Raw genomic sequence first — 24,408 nt, 5'->3', positions numbered from 1 at the left:
TGCTTTCAAAATATGTAAATAATTAAACCAAGAAGATACATAAAATACCATATTTATAGTCTGTCTATATTCTGTCTGCAATTACCGATAAGTTGCTTGCCACCAGACCTCTGCCTTCTTCTATGCTATACTGTATCTCTGCATAATACTTCATCTAAATCTGTTCAGTAGTTCTTGCGTGAAAAAAATACAAACAGACATACAAAGCATTCATAATATTAGTAGGATCTATTCAACATTCCTTTGTAAGGGGGAAGCCGGCAGATTGATCTTAACTGGCAGATGAAAGATTTAAATGTTTTCTCCGAAAAACCTTTTAGCCAAATATCTGTCTGTCAGGCCACAAGACTGATGAATCGAAAGCAAAAGGATCAAAAACAAAAAACTTTTCAAATGTTGTTTTTAAAACTTATTTACGTGTTGGTTAGACTGATTCCTAATTATTTGAGAAAGGCTTTAGAACTAGTCTTTCGATCCCATATAGTTAAGGCAATGCCAGACTAGTTTTTGAAGGCTTCACAAACCATTCCACCGAAGTCCTTAATGAGCATGAGCTGATCTGGTTTCAGGGTTGCGAGTTGGACTTGAAATCGAACTATTCAGGCGATTGACTCAGTAATTATAATTAGAATCGAATTTAAAGACAATAATATAAAAGTGTGAATCAGCTTTAACAGACTATCATACAACATTGTCATTTGTCACATTACGATGTACATACATTTAACGATTGCCCTTCATCCTGCTCTCTAACCTTGATTTTCGTATAAAAACTTCTGTTGTTGCTGCCATAAAAGAAAATGAGAATAATAAACGTAATTATCCCTTCAAGTTCAGAAAGTTTTGTTTTATTTGCGCTAACATTTCTCATTCTTCATCGTTATGTTTGAGGATTGCCAGAAGCGGTACTCCTTGACTGATCTGTCAAAGCTTAACGAATAAGTAGAGAAAGGAGGATTTTATATAAATGGCTAAGCACTGTCAATAATAATTGCTTTCTACTAAAATCTTCCTACATTATAGCCTCATAAGATAAATGTGCGTATTGCATTACAATGATGGCAATCATAGTACCTTTTTGAAACCAGACCCGTACAGCACGGCAATGTATTGCAATTAACTCGACGGGATATACACACGAGTTCCTTATATATTCGTATTAATAAAATATTAATTAAAAATTCACGTATTGACCATACAGTGCTTGTGTGGGCAGCCTTAACGTCAGATTCAAATTTGGAATCCATTATTCTTACTTACCAGGAAAACATGAAACGTATACCTCACCAACGCACTCGCATTTGCTCTCCATCGCATCTATGTCGAAAACAGCAGTCATTAAACAAAAATAATACACCCTCGTCAACACCTAAACATTTCCTCGACAATTTCGAAAATGATTCCATAAAATTAAATAAAAGGTGTTCAATTAATTTAAATATTCCATTAGCACATCACAAAACAATAGAATTTGGTTGTAACAAATGAAAAGTTTTTATCTCATGGACGTTTGCCAAACATTCCTCGAATATATTCGTATGAGTGGATCCAGTTCTGATTGTCACAAAGCGGGGCAAGATAGATACACAGCATTAACAACGGATGAATTCGTAATGTGTCCGATGCATAAGAATTCTGGCGTCAGACATATTCAATAAAAAATATAACTTATGGCAGTTTGTTTTCTAAATGTTTATCGGTTTCATGTTGGCTAATACTTCTGATGTCTATGCTTTTGTTTATGATGTTATTGAAACAACTGCGATTGTATTCAGAACTCTATGTTGTTTTTAATAAGTAATTAAAACTCAAACTTCTTGCAGTACCTCAAAGATTCTTTGTATGTCATCTGAATCACTGAATCTTCTAAATATGGACTCAAAAACATTTTAAAAGACATTACAAACAATATTAAACTCAATACACGCATTTTATAAATTTGGTAGAAATTTCACGTAAAATTACTCTAATAAGATAAAATAAATTGGCACAAGAACAACATTTCACCGTTCCACGAAACATCAAGAATGTAAAAAGTTAACTACACCGAGAAATAATTCAAATACTCGGTTTTATTTTTAAAGATAAAAAAGTTTGACACTTGCCTCTCACGAAGTTTCTGTGGCGAATAATTGAAAAAGTTTTTTATCAAGATGCTTTTGAAGAAAAGGGTTTTTAGTGATACGTGTCGGCTGTAGTTTAGATAGGACAGCAGTTTAGATCTCAAGGGACAAATGTTCTTGAGACAGCGACGACGTTCAACTTATTTCACGAGATGTAGTTGCGTAACCTCCGGAAAGTGATCATTCTAAATTTATCATGGGTATGAAAAAAAGAGCTTTTTTCTGAAATTATAATGAATGCTGAAATTACCAAAATATCATAATATTCGGTCTTAATTAAAAAAAAAAAATTAAAAAATGGAGCAACAAAGAGCGTAATTAAAAAAATATTGAATCATTATGAACGGCAATTTACCTGAATAAACATATTGTCATAAAAGTAAATTCAAATTAACCACGTCCTTTTGAAGTGTGCATATTCGGTAACGGCGCCACAAAAATATTGACTTTATATTATTTTCGTATTTGGTTATTTTTCTGTATCTCCGTATATTTGAAGCTAACATAACAAAGAATAACGAATTCCCTGTGATCGATGCGTCGTGTAGACGACAAATAATCTGTCAACACATTTCTGTAATTTGTCAATCCAAACCTATCGCATTGTTTGAGGAAATACGCAAATAGTACAATAACAATGTTAAAATGAAAATGAACACAATATGATTAGTATTTTGTCAGAGTGGAAGGAATAGTTTGTGTATGATTCGGAAATTAGCAAAACATGATTAGTTTTTGTCAGAGAGGAAAGAATGGTTTGTGTATAATTCTTGCTTTACGAAAGCAAAGCGGCACGCTACACAGCTAAAGCGGCAACTCTATTTTACAACGGCCTATATCTAGCCGCAATTTAAGCGGCGGTTGTGTAAGGCGGGTGTCTGAAATCCTTCAGACTTGGGAAAGACAGGAATGAGAAAATATTTTAATTTTCTATCGTCTAAGTGGTTACCATGTTTTCTCATTAATTTAATAATGTCGATCGGTCGGACTCTCCTTTTTTTGGAGACGCGTATATCCTCTCCTCTCATGGATCCCAATGAGCTTCCTTCTCGTCTTCAATCTGACTTCAAACAATTTGCGTATTACTTGAATACAAACCAACTAATATTATATTTAGAAGAACAGAGTATTACGCACAAGATATTACGGTGCACAAGTGTACTCAAACATAGGAGCAGTCTTTGTTCTACACTTTTAATGTTCACAACAGAACGGCTTTGTATGCGTACTGATGAAACTTGGTTCGGTCAATTCGATCCTGAAATGGTACTATTAAACAAAATTAAGATCGAGTAGCACCGTTTTAGTGTCCTTAGCTGATGAGCAAGCATGGTTCGGAAATTAGGCGCTTAAAGGCATTAATCGATTTAAAGTGAACTTGATTCTGGGCCTAGAAATCTGTGTGACAAGCGTCAAATTAACGTGACTTCAAAGAAGTAAGTCTTACTCGTATGGTTGAAGTTTTCTTCTTATTTTCTTTTCTAACGCGATGTAATAATACCTACGCGTTCTGGATTATTAAAGTACCTGGTTTTCGACTTTTGAGTCATGGTTACCTCAGGCGTGGCGTTCTCGTTTAAAGTTAGATGAACACTAAACTACTACTCCAAATTAAACGAACAACAAGAATTCGTTCATGAATCAAAATACATAAATACTCTAAACATACCGATGCCAGTAACAATGGCGCTGCCAAAAAAAAACTTAAATTATTTCTGCGTCATCGGCCCAGTTTAAATCATCAAAAACAACACTTTTACAACGTCGCGTCCGTTAAACATTTACACCTAATTTTATCTGGTAAAATTCCTTTAAATAAACTACGGAAATATGAATCACAGAACATAAGAACGTCAAAACAGCAATCATTCAAATATAATGAGTGTTAAATAATAAAGGTCGCGGCGCAACGCCAAGCTATTCACGCTGTCATTCACCCGAGCCATGACAAATTCTTGTATTTTTATTTGTATATCCTGTAAAATATTTCAGGTATTTTGTGTCAGTGCGAAATACCTGCCCCGCTAGCCAAGCGATATTTCTATAATTGTTAATGTCAGTAGATAACGCTCAAAAGTATAATGTATGATAACAACCATTGTAAAAATTTCACTTGGCTAGAAGGGTTGAGATATTGTACGACTTACAAAATACAGTAGGTACTAACTATATACTGCATGACCATTGAACACTATCTTCCAAAATCTTATTGAATAGAATATTGAAAAAAGTCGTAAAGGTATCTGATTTAAACTTCGGTAAAAAAAAACCTCTTCTCTGCGTGGTAATAATAGAACTGATTTGCTTTTTAACTTTGTACCTTGCTTTTTCAAGTACTATGCATACTCATTGGGTATCAAGGATTGAGTCTAGACGGCTGCATAAGAGAAATTCATGTTGATACAACGTTTTTTAACAAAGAATAGTATATTCTTTTGTTATTTTTAGGTATAGGAAATTACTTCAAGTATTCTTTTAACGTGAAACCCTCCAGAACGTATACTCTATTTTAATTTTCTTATTTACCCTAGACTTCAGAATTTATTCAAAATAAGCAGTGCAATAAGCAGCAATTTTTTAAAAACTTAAAAGGGTTATTAGGTTATTATAAAACGACCAGCTGATGCCCGCGACTTCGTTCGCGTGGACTTCAGGTTCGTCCCGTCTAGTCTAGTAATAAGTAAGAAATACGGTAACTAAGCACTGCAGAGCCCTAATCATAGGTTGTGTTTTTTGCGACCTCACATTAGAAACCTCAAAAATTGTAGCCTATGTGTTATTCTGATGTATAAGCTATATTGTGGTAAAGTTTCATTCAAATCCATTCAGTAGTTTTTACGTGAAAGAGTAACAAACATCCATACATCCATACTTACAAACTTTCGCCTTTATAATAGTAGTAGGATTTTCAGATAAATACAGCGAGTAAATAATATAAGTTCAACGAGTAAAGGAATTCCTTCCACATGAGCTGTACATCCTTGGGGTGTCATTTATTTTCTGAATTACAGTAATTCGGAGAACATTAACTTAATACGTTTCTGAAGTGTGCACTTGACCAGCTTTGCTTTTCAGAACAGACGTTCACACAACCGTGACACTTTAAAACAATATAGACCCTATATCGTAGCCGTATGGTTGTTTTTTTAATTTTTGTAGTCCATCATATTACTATTTTTAGTTCAATATCAACGGCATTTCATTATAGTAACAAGCTAATTGATATCACAATTCTCGTTATAAGAAATTGAGCAAAAAATGTGAATTGTTATGAATAGTTAGCCAAAAAACCTTCTTTTGTTTTTCCTTTCTTACCTCATCCGACTCCATCCTATAAGACAAAAATACGAGCTAAAATTGCTAAATATGGTATCATTCAAAACAATTTTCGTGAATTATTACGTTGATGTGCAGCTTTCTAAAAGAGACTAGAATTTTCCCTTCAACTTTCTACGAACAAATTTTCTTTTTGAAAAGACACAAAAAAACGAATCAACACCAAGATTACTTATAAAACGTTGTGTGTCTCAAAGTATGAAGTTTTATCATAACAAGAATGTTATTATGTTTGCACAGCTTCATATTTTTAAACAAACAGAATTTCACATATTAAATCTTTGAAAACAAAACTCTCCATTTTATATCAAATGTTCCTGGAAAATTATGTGTGTGTCAAAATAATTATATATATGTTTTTGATTCCCGGAAAAGCACAAGAAATTTAATTAAATATTTCCTTGACTTTCATACCTTAACATCGGATAAACATGGGAAGAACACGTGTAAATTAAATGACTTAAACAAAGTTCATTATTTCTTAAACTCTGTTTTTTTTTTGTAAGGAATTCTGTACCGTGAAATTTTCTCCTCATGACGCAAGAGCGTTTTACAAATTTCAAGTCACTGGTATTTAGAACAAGCATTCATCGATCACATATTTTTTTGGCATTGGTAACTTTTTTTATATAAGACCATCAATTTAGTTTCTTTATTTTATTGAGCGTAATTATTATGGAGCTAGTAATTGGCTACAATAGGATAGGTTATAGTTGTTTTATATTTTGACGTATGGTTATAAATATGACTTACTTAGAACCATCGTCCACAACTACTTAAAAAATTGCAATACATTCTACCGAAATAGAAACCCTTGAAATTGATGAATTCACCCATCGTTGCCTAACTTCTGCGGAAGACTTCTGTTACACGTTGACAGAATTTTGTTACTTGCATTTGGGCACGGGACCCAGTAAAAAAGAAGAAAAGTAAAAAATATCACTTATAGAACAAAACTATTGACTATTTAAAGAATGTTATAAAACTCTTGGTGATGGCTACAGTAATGTTTGAAACAGCTGTAAAACATTGGATAAACGGTCTTTATTGCGAGTGTTAAACACGTTGTTTTTGTAGATTGTTTGAGATTTTCTTAAACTGTTTTGTCTAGAATTTAATGCGGATATAGATTTCAAGGATAACTTTCTGTTTATGTAAACATATCAAATGGCAGCCATATTGTTTATTTATGTTAAGAACTAAAAACTTTTTTGCGTAAAATACAAAGGTCATTATTAATGCCATTGGTATCTACCAGTCAAACAATGATATTATCAGCGTATGGTCTGACAGCTGATCATAGTAGTACTCTTTATTCATTAGTCATTTTGCTAGCTCCCTGAAGGTTGGCGATTTTAAATTTCAACGTTTTCGATACAGATTTCCAGACGAATTTTTACTGCGAATGTCTGCGATGAAACAAAAGCAATACACAGAAGGGCAAGGCCGCCAAGACATCATAGTCAATCACTCAATGATGACACGAAATATTGAATCCCACGTAACTAATTATTATTCTCCGAGTTTCGAAAGACATCTTAGACAACTGTTACGGGTAATTCGAAGCTATAAAGTGTCAGAACCAGTCTTACTAAGGGGTACTCTCCGAACCGACGTTGTAAAACTGGTACTTAGCACTGCACCCCTCCCCTCAGCATCCTGTTAGCCTGGAAGCCGACCCCAATATAGCTGGGAAAAATTTGATGATTTTGACATTGTTACATAGACCCTGTAAGTTGAAAAGATGCTTCTAATACGTTAAATCACAATGTTGCGTTTCGATTCAAAGATGTTTTCGTTTTGATTCAAAGATGTTTTGTACGCGAAACCTTGACATATTTCGTTCGTTTTATTATAAATCCGTCAACGTTTATTATATATATATACGACAGCATATGTATCTGAATCATTGTCAATGATAAAATGTGGTTTATTTTCATTGGCTTTTGATGTTCACACGAAATTTGATTGCATTAATTAATTAATGCAGTGGAAGTTCGTGTAAGGTGAATAAGTATTATTAAAACCAAGCGTGAGTTGGACTCGCGAGTCTGTTTTTATTGCGAAACAAAATTGCAACATAATTTGTGCCTATGACAAATTTGTGACAATACCAACCGCTATGATGAAATTATACAATGATTAAACTCATTATATAATTTATACCTGCTAAAAAAAAAACTTTAAACATTTCGAATTTTTCAGCTATTACGTTTATGAGATACAGCCTAGTCGCAAACGAACAGCCAGCGGAGGTCTTAATAGGGTTCTATTTTTACCCTTTGTTTCCCTTTCCAACACAACTTGTGTTCTAAACAAATGACAATGCCACCAAAATGCTTTATGGTAATCGTTACGTATTGCGTTCTAATTAAATTTACCTAGATTTACATCTGACAGAAAGCCGGCAACTGTCCCAAGAGTGAGTCATTCTATGAGCTAATACTAGGCTACAGATGTTCACAGTCTTTGCCAATTTCGGATTAAATTATAATTAAATTTTATTATGCGTTCCGCTGTTTTAATTTCGTTCTTCCCGTTTGCTTGGAGAGAATAATGGACATCATTCAATTCAACTCATCTCTATGAAAGTACGTACGTAAGGTACGAGCGGTTGACAGTTTTATATAGTGTCGTATTTTATTACTGACTGCACGGATAGTCAAACCGAAGAAGGTTGAGGTCACCACGCCAAACCTGAGAACCACTGAGAACGTGTCGTAGGTCCGATTCTCATGTACGACAAGCATTTGTGTGATCCAATAATACTTGTCCTGAGTCGCCGCGTCTTTGTCCATGTGACTTGAATGTTTGTGAAACCCCCGTGAGATTAAATTACTTAACGCGGAAGTCGTTTTGAAAAACAGGAAGAAACGCTTGCATAGAATCCGTTCAAAGATGAGATAAGTTCTCTTTACTTGTTTTTAAACTATGAATTTTTTTGTGTCCAATCATTTTTATTGGATTTACCATCATGTTTCAAATTAATAATATTGCGGGTATGGAAGAGAGATACCAGTACGCCGTGTAATGCGCTGTTTCACTTTTATGACCATGATAATATTACTTTTGGAAACTTTAGTAGATCCTCCTATATAGCCTAGTTTTAACTCATATCATTACAATTTCTACATCGTTAATGCATATCAAAAACTTTGAACTGTTCCTTAAACTCAATAAAAGATAAGTTTTAAATGCTTAGTGACGTGCCAGTCACTGTCATACATTTCTTTATAATTTGTTCAGCTCACGTAAATGATTTATTTATGCTTCCGTCGCCGCCGTCTACATACACTTCTCAACTTTCGTAATTATAACATTTAGTTTTCCTCTTGCACATGTTTCTATTTATTCATCTATTTAGCAATATCACCCGTTGTCTTGTTAGTAAACAATAACTGTCTTACATGATAATGCTTTAATGACCTGCACACACTGAAAAACATAACATACAAATTAATGTCTGTTTTAATCATCTACGTGAAGGATTAATGATCTTCTATTGCCTCGTGTCTGGCAAAACGAGTAATTACGCTACTTTATATTATCCAAAAGTCAAAGATGGTCACCCACCTACGAACCGACCGTGTAAAGCGTAGTTTAATCTGTGATCGATACTCTTATGCACATCTGTTAGTCAATACAAATGTGACATTGATAGTTGAAAGTTTTATTACCACGGCCGCTTTTAATTCGATAGCATATTTATTTTTCAAACAATAAATGCACATGTACTACCAAACCTTTAAGTAAGACTAAGACCAATAATTAGAACGAGATGGCTCTATACTTGCGTCTAGAGACCTCTCACTCACACCAAAGCAAAATAATGTATTTATAGCAAAGTGCAGATAGTTTAACACATTAGTGCGCGTGGCGCTGTGTGTGCGTGCGATGGAGAGCGACTATTTATTACGGAAGCTTTAATTTATGTGACAGTGACACACAAATCAAAGCTGTCTTAGTACACAATGTCAATGTGTATTTACAAGGGCTACCCGCACATGTCGCCGCGCGCAAATATGAGTTGAATTGACTATACGGGCACTGATTGTACTCATCAGCTCCCGACACAAAACCGACATCTCGAACACAAAGTTCATAGAACGTTTATTTTTAAACATCCATCGATGCCAAGTCGTATTTATTAATTTATAACGCATCACCTCTGCGTTAATGGAAGTATTAGGTACCAATAAAAAACCGCAAGATATACGTTTTAGTGCTTCAGTCGTAAACTACTAGGAATGTTTTCTTTTAAGATTTGAATCAAGATGAAATCGTTGATATTTTTTGACATAAAAAGTTTATAAAAATATGTTAAATACTGGTTTAACCATGTTTTATTTCAGTCCTTTGTTGACGGATTGACATAGATTTTTTGAATTAAAATTTTGAATTTTCTTAATTTGCTTTAAACATGGTAACACTTTTAAATTAAAACGAAAACACAAACTACAAAAAAACATCTTTTTTAAACATTCAAATTGACAAATTTTAATTCATCCTTCAATTTAAAAATCCTAAAGACCAAATATACTTGTGAGTAAACTTTTAAACGTTTATAGTACCTATTATCGATGTGGAAGCGAGAGAGCGCATTACGCTACATAGTGCCGTCTCGCTTACAGGATAGAAGGCCTGCATAAAGAGTTTATACACAGGATTCACAGATCTCAATCAGTATTATATTGTTACCAGGGACTAAAGCTAGTTAGACATAAATCAACATTGAGGTGGACAATCGGATTCCAATATTAATTATGAAGGTTTATATTAGTAAACATACTTGATAGAATTGAAAGCCTTTTAGTTAATACCTGTAAATCTAGCAAAACCTATTATTTAGTAAATGTTAAATTTAATATTAAGATTTTAGCTATGACTCATAATTAATTGAAACATTCAATAAATTACTGTCTCGTGAAATTATTTTCGAATTTCGACGAAAAATAACTGTTTGTGGATTTTGCTTTCTTTAAATTAATTAGATTTCCAGCCTGTTTAAGATATAGAATCATGATTATGAACGTGACATTGTGATTAAATTCATTCCATAACTAAAAGTAAAAAAAATATATAAAAAAAGATAAAACCGACTTTAAATAAAAACTACTCATCTAAAGTTGATGAAATTTGGGAATGGGATCATGGGAACAAATTACGGTATGTCAATCAATCGGAAGTTTTGAATTAAGAACGCATTAAGAATCTTTATTTTTGACGTCGGTCGAAAACAAGTTTGTTTCTAAACATATCAATTCATATATCAATAAGGCCTAATTTTATTTGTTGTTCGTGAGAGGTTTATAGGCTATTTTTTTTTCAGAGCTCATCACTCACAGACCTGATCTCCGCCTTCGACACAAAGGCACAAGCACACACAGACCTACAAAAAGTGACGGCCTTCAGTGGGTCGTTTGACAAAAGCCACAAACCGACGTTTTCAAAGGATGAATACGGCAAGTAAGTAACCATGGGAATGGAATGGTCAGCAAAAAAACTGATTGAAATCAGATTTAAGTATTGCAGAAACCATAAAACTGCTCTATAAACATAGTTCAAAACTACATAGTTTTTTTAGGAAACAAGGCTACCAAGTTTGTGGGACAGAGACGGTGCTCTACGCATTATAGTTCGCTATCTCACTTTAACCACTACAGCAATAATAACTTTAAGCGGTTGGCAAGATTTTTGAACAAATTTGTATCCCAGTCACAATACGAAGCTAAAACGAAGGTAAAAACTCCCGCACTAATGAGTGTAACCTATAACAAAAATTTCAGTTATAGACACAAAGACACAAACATTCCTGGAACCTGCAACACGTCGCGCATAAAGGGTTTGGCGTGGTCTATAACGCTCGCCTAAAATAGAATTCATTGAAGATTTTCGTTACTGACTGTATCTGCACTAGATTGGTATTGACACAAAAGTTTCAGAAGCCATTTAAGTGTGGTGATGCAGAAATATAAAACCTCTTTGTGTTACGCCTTTTGTACAAAAGCAGTCGTATATGCGATGTCCATTCAATGAATAATAGGACTTCTGCAAATCGGCGTTTGAATGGAAAACGAGCAAAGTGCAAGTAAATGATAACGAGGGTGAACTTTTTATAAATATTTTTGAAAATTAATTCGCTATAAACAACGACGGTTTATACGTAAGATTATTTTAAAAGGTAAACAATATGAACATTATTAAATTCTTTTAAAATTATTTTATTTTGTATTGTCTGAATTCGAAGAAACGCTTAAATATTTCATTAAAAATGTATTTAAAAAATAATATGAGGGTTCTAAAATTTCTCAAATGTCTTTGTTTATACTAAAATTAAGGTGACGGAAAATTTTAATGAACTCAAAAAGAAAACATCAAAGCGCTGTAGTTTGGCAATTTTAATTAAAGAAATTTCGGTTTAAATAATATTATGTATCTACATTTTTAATTAAATATTTGATACAAGGTAAAATTAATGCTTAATACCTTGGACCAGATTTCGATAGGTACGGTTACTAATGACTACATTATTGGTTGCCATAACGAAAAAAAATAACTACTTGCGAAAAGCACACTTTGCCGCTCTATTCGCCAAACCATCATCAACATTCGTTAAGTAAAGATTTCTTGGAAGGAAGCAAGCAAGCAGATGGACCGTTTTATAGTATGCAAATCATCAGTCAATAAACCTTATCATATAATAAGGAATTAGACCAGTCCAAAGGAATCCGACGAGACCAACGACAGTAAACTACGTATTACGTAAAGGTCGTATTGTACTGATGGTCCTCAGGTTTCTCACAAAAATAATAAAGAAGGATAAAAAATGTTCAGAAATTCAGTCACAAAATTAATTAAGACATCAATATTTCAATGAAAGAAATATGTGAAAATTTGAACAGTCTAGCTATGGCGGTTCATGATAGACGCACGGATAGACGGACACACGCTACAGCCTTAGGAATAGATAAACTCACTTTAATTAACTAATAACTTTTGGAAAGATAGAATTTACTTTTTCTCATTTCCTGATCGAAAATCAACACGTAAAAAGCGAACGACCTGATAATATACGTGTCACTTATTAAAACATGCTTCATGTATCAAAATAAAATATTGAGTACCGAAACCTACCATTTCCAATATTGTATTTCACGAGGATATTAACAGGAAAATGTACGCGAACCGCAATTACCTCAGTGACAGACATCCCATTAAATTTAACCTTTATTTTAAGGTCATTGATACTGATGATATGGAAAATCTTCATGAATAAATTCATCATGAAAAACAGACTAAAAGCAGGCACACTGACATATAGCTCGTAGAGTAGACATCCATTTAGGCTAAAGTCAAATTAGTGACACCTCGAGCAGACAGCTGTTTGGGTTAAAGTCAAAAGTGGTGACCGCTTACCGATAGGGTAGCACTCAATAAGGTGGACTAACAATCTGGTCAAGATCGTTAAAGCGTTAATTGCAAAAAGGCATTAGGGCATTTACCGGAATTTAAACTTCGTATAATTTACTCAAACAAAGTCTGTTTCGGTATCTTTTGCTGTAGTGAAAAGATGGTTTTATTTAACGTAGTTTTTTGGATGTTACACATTGATAAACAGCTCTATTCCTTAAAGTTTATAATATTGGCATTGTACCAAATAAGATTTCATAAACTTTGTCCAAATCCACGAGAGTCTCAGACTTTATTAGACGTCTAACCGTTTATTTTTTTCTAGACCCATCCCTGGATCGATGACAGAGTTCCGAGGGGCTGAAGCTCAAGCAAGAGTTTGTACAGAAATGAAAGAGCTCTGCGAAATCATCAACGAGTATGGAAAGACACCGTGCAAGAGTCTTCTACCTCCAGAACTGAAGGATGCCACAAAAGTCATCTCATTTGGTGAACTATTTACGGTAAGTGGTGACTGAAAAGTCAAAAGTCTTAATGAACTTTGGAGAGAAGAATCATCTCGATTAAACTTTATAAGTGTTGGTATATTCAGCTTTAAAAATATTTATTTGTTTGTTTGTGCTGAAGAATTTATAAAAACGAATGTAAAATAATATGAGGTTATCATGAAATTATACATCTCATAAATTGCGCACTCATGTAAATCTGATACGCGATACTTTTGGCGCCGACCTAGTTAATATTCAATAATTCTTTTCGTTCAATTACGAGTTACCAAATTGGCATTCTTTTTCGTTTTTATCGATTATAATGAACATAGTCACCAAAGTAAATAATAGAGGTTTTACAAAAAGTTTGTTTTGACCGAACCATTTTATAGCGACCAGAAAAACAATCAGATTCCTAACTAGCCGTGCTTTGTAGTATGACACAAGGGTTCCTATAACAAACATTCCAGTCACAGTTACCTTAGTGACCTCAACCACTCGACAATCTGAGTTACGACTAGCCAACGACAAACACTACACATTTATCAGTTTAAATGATTAATGAAAAAAAATACGATAAATTGTCAGGTAAATAGATTTTGACTCAAGGAACGCCAAGTTCTAGCATTGTATGCTGTTATGAATAGGACAGTGGGTCCCTTGGGTCTCGTAAATCATGAAGGAGATTAATACCCGGTTCGACAAGTATTGGTCGGGCGAATACATCAGTTGGTCAATATTGGGATCGCTCTATTGTTAACAAGACATTAAATGCAAAGTTATTCTAGTATTATCATAGTTTGTGTCTGATGGTAATAAATTACGATTTTCATTTGTTTTCAAATTTGTATACCCTTCACGGTACACACGCAGCATTTTTTTTTCAGATTCGGAGTCGTTTGTACACGAGTGTACTTATGAATTTTCTCCGGTTTTATTGACAGATTTTTTCTTAAGCTAAGACGTGATTTTCACTTTTAAAATAGTCGTTAATCACTTATAAAACATAAATTTAAGTATGTAAGTGATTATATTCAGCATAAAAGCCGAGTCTAGGTGACTTTGAAACTGGAATTCAGGTTCTTAAAATATATATGCCTAAGTGTAATTTTGCTTAAAGGTCACTAAAAATATACTGTATTTAATAATGCGGAACCTTATTATTTTTTTAAATAGAATACGTCGTTCATGGTGTGTACATGATTGGAAGTTATTTGCCTACAATTAATTTGTTCTATGCTGATAATTATTTTTTTTAATTTTTGTTCGGTACCCGTAATTGCTGCTGGGTACTTAATGTTAACATAATTTTTAGGCTCGTGTTCCGAAGACGATTTGTAACAATAAGGAATACTAAGTACATATCCTACATCAAATCCAGTCCTACCAAGATTTCAGCAAAATCTCAAACCGAGAAGTTCATGCAATTTAATTTGCAAGTTTTCGATAGATAGACAGACTGCAGAACAGGTTACTTAATAAAAGCTTACAAAAACGTGTGAGTCTTGACATAAGTGATAACTTAAGCTAAGTAAATACCTAACTGATCGGAAATCGGAGTAAGTATCCCAGTAACGCGTTTTTCACCGATAAAAATACATCATTCCAAAATAAATTTTAGTTTAAGGAGGTATACCTACCTCGTTCATATGATAGGCGCAATAAAATTCATATTTAAAAAAAAATCTCGGTAAAAATAAATACACAGATATCATGAAACTGAGCTATGTTCAGATTGAAAGTAGAATGAGTACAGACAATCACACAAAAGCTTTTATCGTGAAAACACTCTTATTGCAAAGCAGTACGGTTCATTTTAAGGATTTTAACTGCCGCCGGTTGATTAAACAAACAAGTTATCTCGTAAATCTTATCCAACGAGGCTTGTATATTTGAAATATCTGTAAATTCTCCTCAAAATTGTAAACCAAAGAAATGTAGACTAGACAATTGATCACAGCCTTGTTTCAAAGTTGTAACACATTGTTTTAACTTCAGGCTTTTGAAAGTTTGATCTAAGAAGTTTATTATTAAAAACCCGAACACCAAGTTTTTTTTATTTAACGGACGACTTCAAGTGATATAAACTTGTGAGCAGATATTATATAATAAACTTCTTGGAAATAAAGGAACAACTACGAAACTTGTGAAAGTTTCTTTTGAGATAATAATAAGTTTTCTTTCTTGTAAATATAAAGAAAGAACTGAAACTAACACTTTGATGGTCATCTTCAACTTTCTAAGAATTGTGTTGTTCTAGAAGCTAACTTGTATATAAAGTTCAAAGTTCCAAAATATTCTCTCGGTAATCTGTGGTAAAGTCATTTCTAATTCACATTTTTGCGACCTTAGATTTTCCTCCATACAAAAGAGACACAAAACGAACTTTATATACAGACAGCTGAATCGCAGGTCTCAATCAGTCCATGCTAAAATCAAATATCCTATATTTTTTCCTTAATCCCAATAGACATTTATGAAGTCTTTAAACAACAGATTCCCCATAAAAGACAATTCACGCCCATCAAACCTATACCTATGAATTTTCACTAATGGCACCCAGATCGTCCTAAAAACTAAGTGAACTCGAACATAAACACTCATGATCTACGTACGTTATAATTATATAATTCGACCCATACTTAAAACAAAATAATACATTATCTCGTCTCGGAACTTTTCGAAAGAAGTTTGTGAACGAAGCTTTCAAACGTCGGTTCGAATGGTCGAAAACCGTTCTGTATGTTGACCCCTAGTGGTCAACACGACCTCATACAGTCACTGCCCTCAGACATGATGCATTGAAAATGAAGAAGAAGAAAAAGAATCCGCACTTAAAGCAATTTGTATGTCGCTAATTCTATTTACAAACCGAATGAATATCGCTTTGACTCATATATCCGTGTTGTAAACACCTGCAAACATCTCCAACGTAAAACTCATTGTTTTAGTGATTACGAGCCATGTCGCAAGGTCGTTTCAAAAACAAAAATAACTCCTAAATGTTCGTCAAAATATTATGTTTAACTCAAGTGATGACAGCCTTACTGTTTGAAATGAGGAAACGTAAATATTTGCTCGAAAATCTGACTTATTCTCTTTGAATAATACTGAAATTCAATATTTTTGTATGTAGACTTTCTACTTCCGCTGATATTCGACTAGAACTTATTAAGATGTTGTGCTGATTAATTATGCCAGAACTGCTCAAAGACTTGAGGCATTGATCTTATTTCATTTCTTCTAGGGTTTCCAATCCTTTGAAATTAAACAGAAAACTGCCAAGAAGAATAACACTCCCAAAGAGTATTTTGTGTCTTTTTACTAGTATTTAGACCTTATCTCACGGTGAACATAACCGGAGTAAAAGGTTAAGCCCTAAAGATAGGACTTTTTGTTTTTATTTCCGAGAAATGAACTTCGAATATTTTTGTAAATTTATTCCTACAAAATTGGACTAAAGAAAATCTAAAGTGAGCTGAGATATTTTTACCAACAATACTCCTACAACCAGATATCAACCAGAAAATAAATTACAGATTTTCCCAAAACAATTCAACTATCTTCATAAAATTATAAAATACTTCATCAAAATATATTGTGGGTTGCCCTAAATTAAATTTATTTAATCCAACCGCATTTTTTTGGCCTATTTATACAGACTCTTCAATTTCACAAGTCCGAATCTTACTTGACCGGTTATTATTGATGTGCGGGTACAGACCCCTAAAGTCCCATTTACCGATTTCTCCTTATTATCCTACATACCTAAAAACAAACTTCTCTATACCCTGTATGTAATAATAGGAACAGTATATTATTCGAGTAACATCAATACACGTGCCGTCAACCACTGAAAAAGCTTGAAGGCCTCACGTGCCTGTCTTACATCATACACAAATGTAGTTATATGATATCGATATTGTGATTGTAATTACTATTCATCCGATCTGCTAACACATTATGGTCCGATGACGTATATAGGATGTGTAAAACATCTGCAGTTCAAAAACAAGTTTTTTTTTCAACTCTTGCTCTCTTGCTTTAGAATCGAAGTAGTTGTCAAGAAAATTCGAAGGGAAGCGTCAAAATTTTACGAGTTTAACGGTTTAATTAACCATCTGTGAAAATTTAACGGTCTAAACGGCTCATGAGATTGGTACGAGACGGACAGACAGACTACAAAGCCTAAGCAATAAGGTTAAATATTTAGGTTTTTAAAAAAAAAAATTGTCTGTACACAGTGAAAATGAGTTGAAACAAATAAGTTTGACTCCTTTAAACATACTTAAGACCAATTCAAAAATGTCTTACTTAGTAAATTGTGTCAACCGATTAGTTTTCCTGACTGTACTTACAACTGCCGATACGCAAGGAGGTTTCATTCCCACGCAGATATAGCTCCATAAAACGAAGGTTATTTGACACGGATCATAAACATCCGATATGATACGTCCAAAAATAAACCGAACACGAAAACAAACAATCAAACATGCCGATTTTTTTAAAACCATTTCATAATTTCTACACAAGGAGAAATGTAGAAGAAATGGAGTCAGTCAATCTAAGTATAATTCTGGTATTAGTGTGTACGAGATTGTCCGAAGGGGTTACCGTGGCTTAATTACACGAAGGGCAAAGGAAGGAACAAATCAAATTAGTGTGCTACTAAGTGTTCCTTCTGAAAGTCAGATTACATTGGACAGCACACAGTATCGCCCATCCTTTACCGTTTCCTAAGTGCTTTTGCTGTATGAAAAGAAACGGCGCAACAAACTCCCCAGCACTATACAATATAGTTCTAGCACTCTACACTCTGTATCACGGCGTCTCTTTTCCACAATAGGGATGACGACAATTTTTTTTTGCAGAGTCCCTCTTGTAGTTTTTTTGTATAATGATGGATACGTATTTTTTAATTTGTCCCGCAAACATAAATTAACCAATTTACAGTGAATGAAACTTACGCGTGACGTCACGATTGTGTATAAATTTTACCATATCGTTACGTCACAAGCCCCATCTCCTAAACTTTAAAACAGTTAATCTTTGTCAATTCTAGTTTTTCTGAAAAAGGAAAAAATACGTGTCTAATACTTTTCAATTATCTAACTGAGGGACTAATGAGATTTTTTCTTTTTATACCCAGTCGTCATCCCTATTGCAATAACAGTACTTTAGGGTATCTTGATAGCCCGCAAGTACCATTTTATGTTATCAAGGTTAAGGTCAATGTTCTCAAATGGCAGTGGAATAGCTATTGAAGACCTCGTTTTAAATGTACTCTTGTATCAAATTGCTCAGTATTGCCAATTTAGATTCGTTTTCAAGGTATTTCAATAACTTTTCAGTTTCAATTCTGTAGCTGTTTCATTTTAAAATGAATTCTTTTCTCTATTGCCTTAGTTTAAAGAAAAGGCTAGACCATGTTGTTAGAGTAACAATATTGATGAAAAAGAGCGTTTTAGGCAAGTTTTTTTTCTTGAAATACCTATAAGTGTTCTTAGTGCTTTATCAGCAAGAAATTTTCTTTCAATAAATTTATCGTCATTTTTACACTTTATTAATTAAAATAATCATTATTAAAACTTTTTTAACGATCCACCCTCGTTTTCTAATTAAAAGCTAAATTTAGGTTTATTATAAAATTATCAGCTGATATTTATGTAACATCAAAAGGGGACGGCGACTGGACTTAATTCAAAATTCTCTGAAAACTTAAACTTTTAAATGAGGGATCAGTGGAGAGTTTACATTTTCCGGCCTAAAAGTCACCTTTCGAACTTCTTGTCTGCCATAACACCATTTTTTTATTATTAATGTTGTTCAGTAGAAGAGATAAAGTACTGTAAAAAAGTTTTAATTAGGATTCCACAAGATTCCAAATTTGAAATCGTTCGCCGATTTTAGTTTATCGATTTACGCAATTTCTTTCTGTCTATGGCAAAAATGTTTTTAACAGGTAGTAGGCAAATACCCCCGCGATACGAGGATTAAAATATTTAATGCGAGTCGTTTAAAAAAAAACGAATCGAATTTTGAACTAGAAACATCTGGAAACGATGATCTATAACATCATTAATTCCTAAAGAACAAATTGAAGTAAAACAAAAATTATTTTTACCTCAATTATCTCGAAAATATGAGTGGAGGTAATCATGAAATATTTTATTACCCTACCACCAATATAATCGTCCGAAATTACGCTGTTATCAACGTAATATTCACAAGAATGTGTTAGAAAAAATACTTTTTTTCCCGTACATTATTTTATTACTATCATAAAACTATTACATGAACGGTGTTATAACATATTAAATTCACGGAAACCCTTTGATAACGGGCACTAAACTGCGTATTAAAATGGTTAACAATGAACCACGGGGGCTTATGTCATTGCAGTTCGGTTGAGGGAAAGAGATAGTGCTATCTTTTTATTACTCTTTCATTTTCACTTGATTGAAAGTATTTTTCTGAAGACATTGTGAACCCCAGTAAACGTAAGGCAGTATTTTGTGACGGCAAAGACACGTAGCAAACTGGCTGCGCCTTATGTACAATCGATTTAAACAATGTAAATGGCGTAACAATGCTGAGAAAATTAGTTTCGTCCTTTCAAGTTTAAAGTGGGTATTTGAAGTCGGTTGTACGAGTTTATTCTCAAAAAAAAATTACTTTCCTTTGTCATGGTTGCAATTAGGTAATGAAAAACTGTCGTTAAAATAGAATATCCATATCCCAATCATTCGTTTATTAATGCGGTTGACCAAACAAATTATGTAAAATTGAATTCATATTTATTAGTATACATAATTATCGTATACAAATTGTTTATTAAAATAAATCCACGTGTCAATATTAATTTACTTTACTAAAATGAGCGTATTATATAATATTTGGCAGATTACAATTGATAGGAACTTATTTGTTATTTTGTCCAATATATGCCAATTAAGAGCTATTTTTAATGAAAAAAACTGATACTTAATATGAAATACCATGTGAGCCGAATTCGCGACACAAATGGTTCCGTATCAACCCTCAATCACTTTTAAAACCCTTCTACACATTTGCTACCTTTGCTTAATTTCGATTTTTATTTTTAGTGTTTGTCTTTGTTGTTATAGTGGCAGCAGAACTATATTATCTGTGAATATTGCACTTTTCAATTTGACGGACAAACCGACAGACGTACAGACCGCGGAGCTTCGGATACTGATTTAGCTTTTCTCTGGGCAAGCAAATTAATACCTAATTATATATTAGTAACTAGTATTCTATTAAAGCGAAGTCGTGGAACGGACCATGTGGAAACGTAAATTAGCCAATAAGTCTCCAATCCGCATGACAAAAAACAGGTCAAAAAAGATTTCAGGCACTGTGATTGGTTAGTTCAGATTTCTGTTCCATTCTGCACGACTCCACAGCTCTTGACACCGCGAGACTTTACGCCAGTGGCATAACCTGAAAGCTGAGTCCATTGAAGAAAAACATTACACGTAATGGGAAACTTACTAGAAAGATTTAATGGGGAATATGCATGATTTTTTTTTTATTTTTTATATGTTTCTACTAGTTATTACATTACCAAACATACAAATATCACGTCCAAAATATAAACTATTATGCAAAAAATTTAATATTAAAATCGCGATCAATTTAAACGCGGCCATTTTGGCGCGCTTGCTCGTGACGTCACCATTACACGAGTTCGATGTCAACAGCAAAGTGATTGGTTTACAAAATTACCAAAAAATAAATAAAGTGAGTGAATATCGACTTAATTACCATGGAAAAGCACAAAAAACCATATTATAAATATTGTGTCGTTCCTATGTGTCCAAATAACATCAACACTGCACCTGACAAAGTGTATTTCCTTATGCCGAAAGGTGAAAATCTAAGGAAAAAGTGGTGCAAGGCGATGAGAAGAGACAATGTATCGTGTTTGAGCTGTTTATACTGTTGTGAAGATCATTTCAATGTAAGTAAGGATATCAAAAAAGTAAAATACATATACAAATCATTCTTACTTTTACCTACCTACTTGTTTTGTTTACAAACCTCTACAAAACATAAAGTAGTTTACAAAAAGTTGTAAAGATATTATTAAAAATTCTTATTCGATATTCTAAATTTATCTTTATGTATGTATAAGTATTATTCATGAATAAAAACATCTAAATTATTAGAGTAAGAGGCAAGTTCGAGAGTAAAACGTCGATTTTCGGAAGATTATCCGACTGCGCTTTTACGAAACCGGTTTCAGTCATTCTCTAAGTCCTTCTTCACAATTAATTAATATTTTGAACACATAAAACTATTAACTTAAGATAAAAAAACAGCGACACAATACAATAACAATTATTCCTCCAAAAAGAAACCATACAAATAGCTTGTTGACAGCAGACGTCTCGTGTAAAACTGACGTCACGTTTTGTTCCACCAATAGTGTTGCGTTTCGAAAATTTGCGCGGTAATTTCAAAACAGCCACTTTTTGATGATTAAATTTCATTATTAAATTAAAATAAATTCTAAAAATAATTGTATAGTGTGTTTTCAGTAGCAATAAATATTACAAAAAAAAATATTTTGTCCATATTTAAGTTACGTGCATATTCCCCATTCGACTGCACAGATGACTCAGTGGCTTAATCTCTCGGCTATCCGCCACTGGCGTCATCACAGCTTATCAACTGGCCGCGACGAGTTGCGGGTTCAATCCCCGCAGAGTTCAAGCGTTTGGGTGATCCACGAATATCCTGAGTCCGGGTGTCTTTGTCCTTATATCTGCAATTGTTGTGGAACTGCGACGCAACGCTTAAATAAAGCGGATGCTATGTTTTAGGAAATATACACATATATCTGTATGCAAGTGTGACGTAAATAGAACGCACAACGCTCTAAGTCATACCGCTATCTTAGTGTGTTAAAAAGCGGACTTATCTACGTATCGATTTTACATAGCCGTCAAAAAAGTACGACAAAAATAAACTCAGCAATCGATACTATTTATACAAAATTACTAATTAGTCCTATAATTACACTACGGCTACGTAATATTTGGCAAAATCACAATACTTGAACGAATATCAAGAATCTTTAAATTCCTCTCGCATTCTAACATGTCTGCATTGTCAGAACTTATGATAAATTGTTTTATTTAGAGTTTCGAAATGATTCACGACTTATTTTATGAGCTGATGCTTTTAAAAAGACTTGTAATTGGTTGTTTGGTTTATAATTAGCAAATAACAATAACAACAATTTGGTGATATTTGTTTTTTTGCGTTTAATTTTGGAGACGTTGATGCTCCTTTTCCTTTACAGTTTTCTACCTTGTAATGTTATGTGACATTAACCCAGTAATGATGAACGGATTTTACTGAATTCCGGAATGTAAATGACATACTTGCTCCAAAAAATGGCTTTTTTTTGTAGAGCCAAACATAAAGCTATATATACCCAACCTGTTTTTGACTTTAATTACTGTAAAGCAAGTCATTGTGCCTTCTTACGGTAAAGAATAATTCTCAGGAAATGTCGATCAAAATAATTAAGTATGAAATCGGAAACTCACAACCATCATTCCTTCTTTTTATAGAAAAAGTCCTTTGCTCAACAATAGAACAGCCATAGACCTGAATTATATTTATGAGTCATTTAAAGAGAATGCACTTGGAAATAAATAGCACAATAGCACAAAGCGAATGCAATATTTGAAATTATTTTCTCGTCTGAACGAACTCGGTTTTCATTATGATTCTTTTTACTTTTAACTGCAAATATTTCAATGAAATTCTGTTCCTTTACCATGAACTGATAAAACGATACTTTTTGTTTTGTTAAAGCGAGATAACACTACGTATAATTTAATGTGCCGTCTTGCTCTTTCATTGGTAACAGTCCCGTTGTAATAACTTATAATACAAGGCAACTGCAATACCATTTATTTTTAGTTTTAAATTAAAATTAGAATAAACTTTTACATCACAATGGAATTCAAGAAGCTGTTTGTAAAACGTTGAAGAAAATCGTTCTACAATTTGATAAGAATGTCTTACTATAGTGTTAATCACAATTTTAAATACCGACTTTCATTCTGATCAGTTTTTTTCCATCTTTTTCTAATAATCTTACCATAACTAGGTATGTATAAATCTTGTTAAACAGAAATCTTGCTTAATCAAACAGTTATTAAGTCTTTTTGGTTCGGTACACAAATGGATCTCTAATACTTAGGCTCTGTTGTCTGTTCGTCTGTGATAGCTGGTCAGGTTAAATATCCACAGACGATGTATACGATGAAGACGATGCTATAACAAAAATCATGTCATTTGATGGGTGACGAATATTTAACCTATTTGTACTAAGTGTCACGTGTTACATTCACATATGCATTTTTTTAATTTACTTATTCAGTATTAAAATGAAAATATATAATATATATATATTTACATATATTTATATATAAATATAATATGTGTTTTGTTACTTTTTTATTGTCCTTGATCAAAAATGTTTAAAAATAATTATTTACTCAAGTGTTCCAATGAGCAGAAGGCAATTAATCGTGAAATAAATAAATAAATCACACAACGATGCCGATGTCATTACAATATTATATTAACTTATTTTTTGGATCGCAGACAAGGTCGCGCGATCATTGATACATTCCGCTTAATAGTGTCAGGTACCATAACAATGTCGGGTGTCTTAGTGTTCTCTACTCTAAGACACCTGACAGTTGACTTTTACTAAGTACCTGTCATATTTTGTGTATTCGCCTCTAAATAGCTACATAACTTCCATGATTTTATCTGTAACTGATCACAATGTAAACTACAGCTGTAAGTTCAGGCACAAATAGCAAGTGATACGTACAGAAATCATTCAATAGAACTATTTGGCTCACACAAGCAACTTTTCAGTGTCACCATCAATTAAAATAACACTTAATTCATCAAATTTACGATTATGTGAATGTGAAATGAAGCATGATCGGATATTGTGATAACACCTGCCAATGTTTATTGTAATCCACAGTTGG

General features: G+C 33.2%; 1 protein-coding gene across 1 annotated transcript in view; it reads left to right on the top strand.

Moving 5' to 3' along the window:
* The window catches only part of LOC113503348 (actin-binding Rho-activating protein-like), a 40,367-nt gene that overhangs the window by 5,617 nt on the left and 10,342 nt on the right, over positions 1 to 24,408 (top strand). Inside the window, exons 2-3 of the mRNA XM_026885235.1 lie at positions 10,789 to 10,925; positions 13,195 to 13,372. Of these exons, the coding sequence (XP_026741036.1) occupies positions 10,789 to 10,925; positions 13,195 to 13,372 (315 nt within the window). The remainder of the gene's footprint in view (positions 1 to 10,788; positions 10,926 to 13,194; positions 13,373 to 24,408) is intronic.

The sequence above is a fragment of the Trichoplusia ni genome, chromosome 19 (assembly GCF_003590095.1).
Source record: "Trichoplusia ni isolate ovarian cell line Hi5 chromosome 19, tn1, whole genome shotgun sequence".
NCBI lineage: Eukaryota > Metazoa > Arthropoda > Insecta > Lepidoptera > Noctuidae > Trichoplusia > Trichoplusia ni.
The sequence above is the reverse complement of the archived record's forward strand: the minus strand, read 5'-3'. Positions and strand labels throughout refer to the sequence as shown.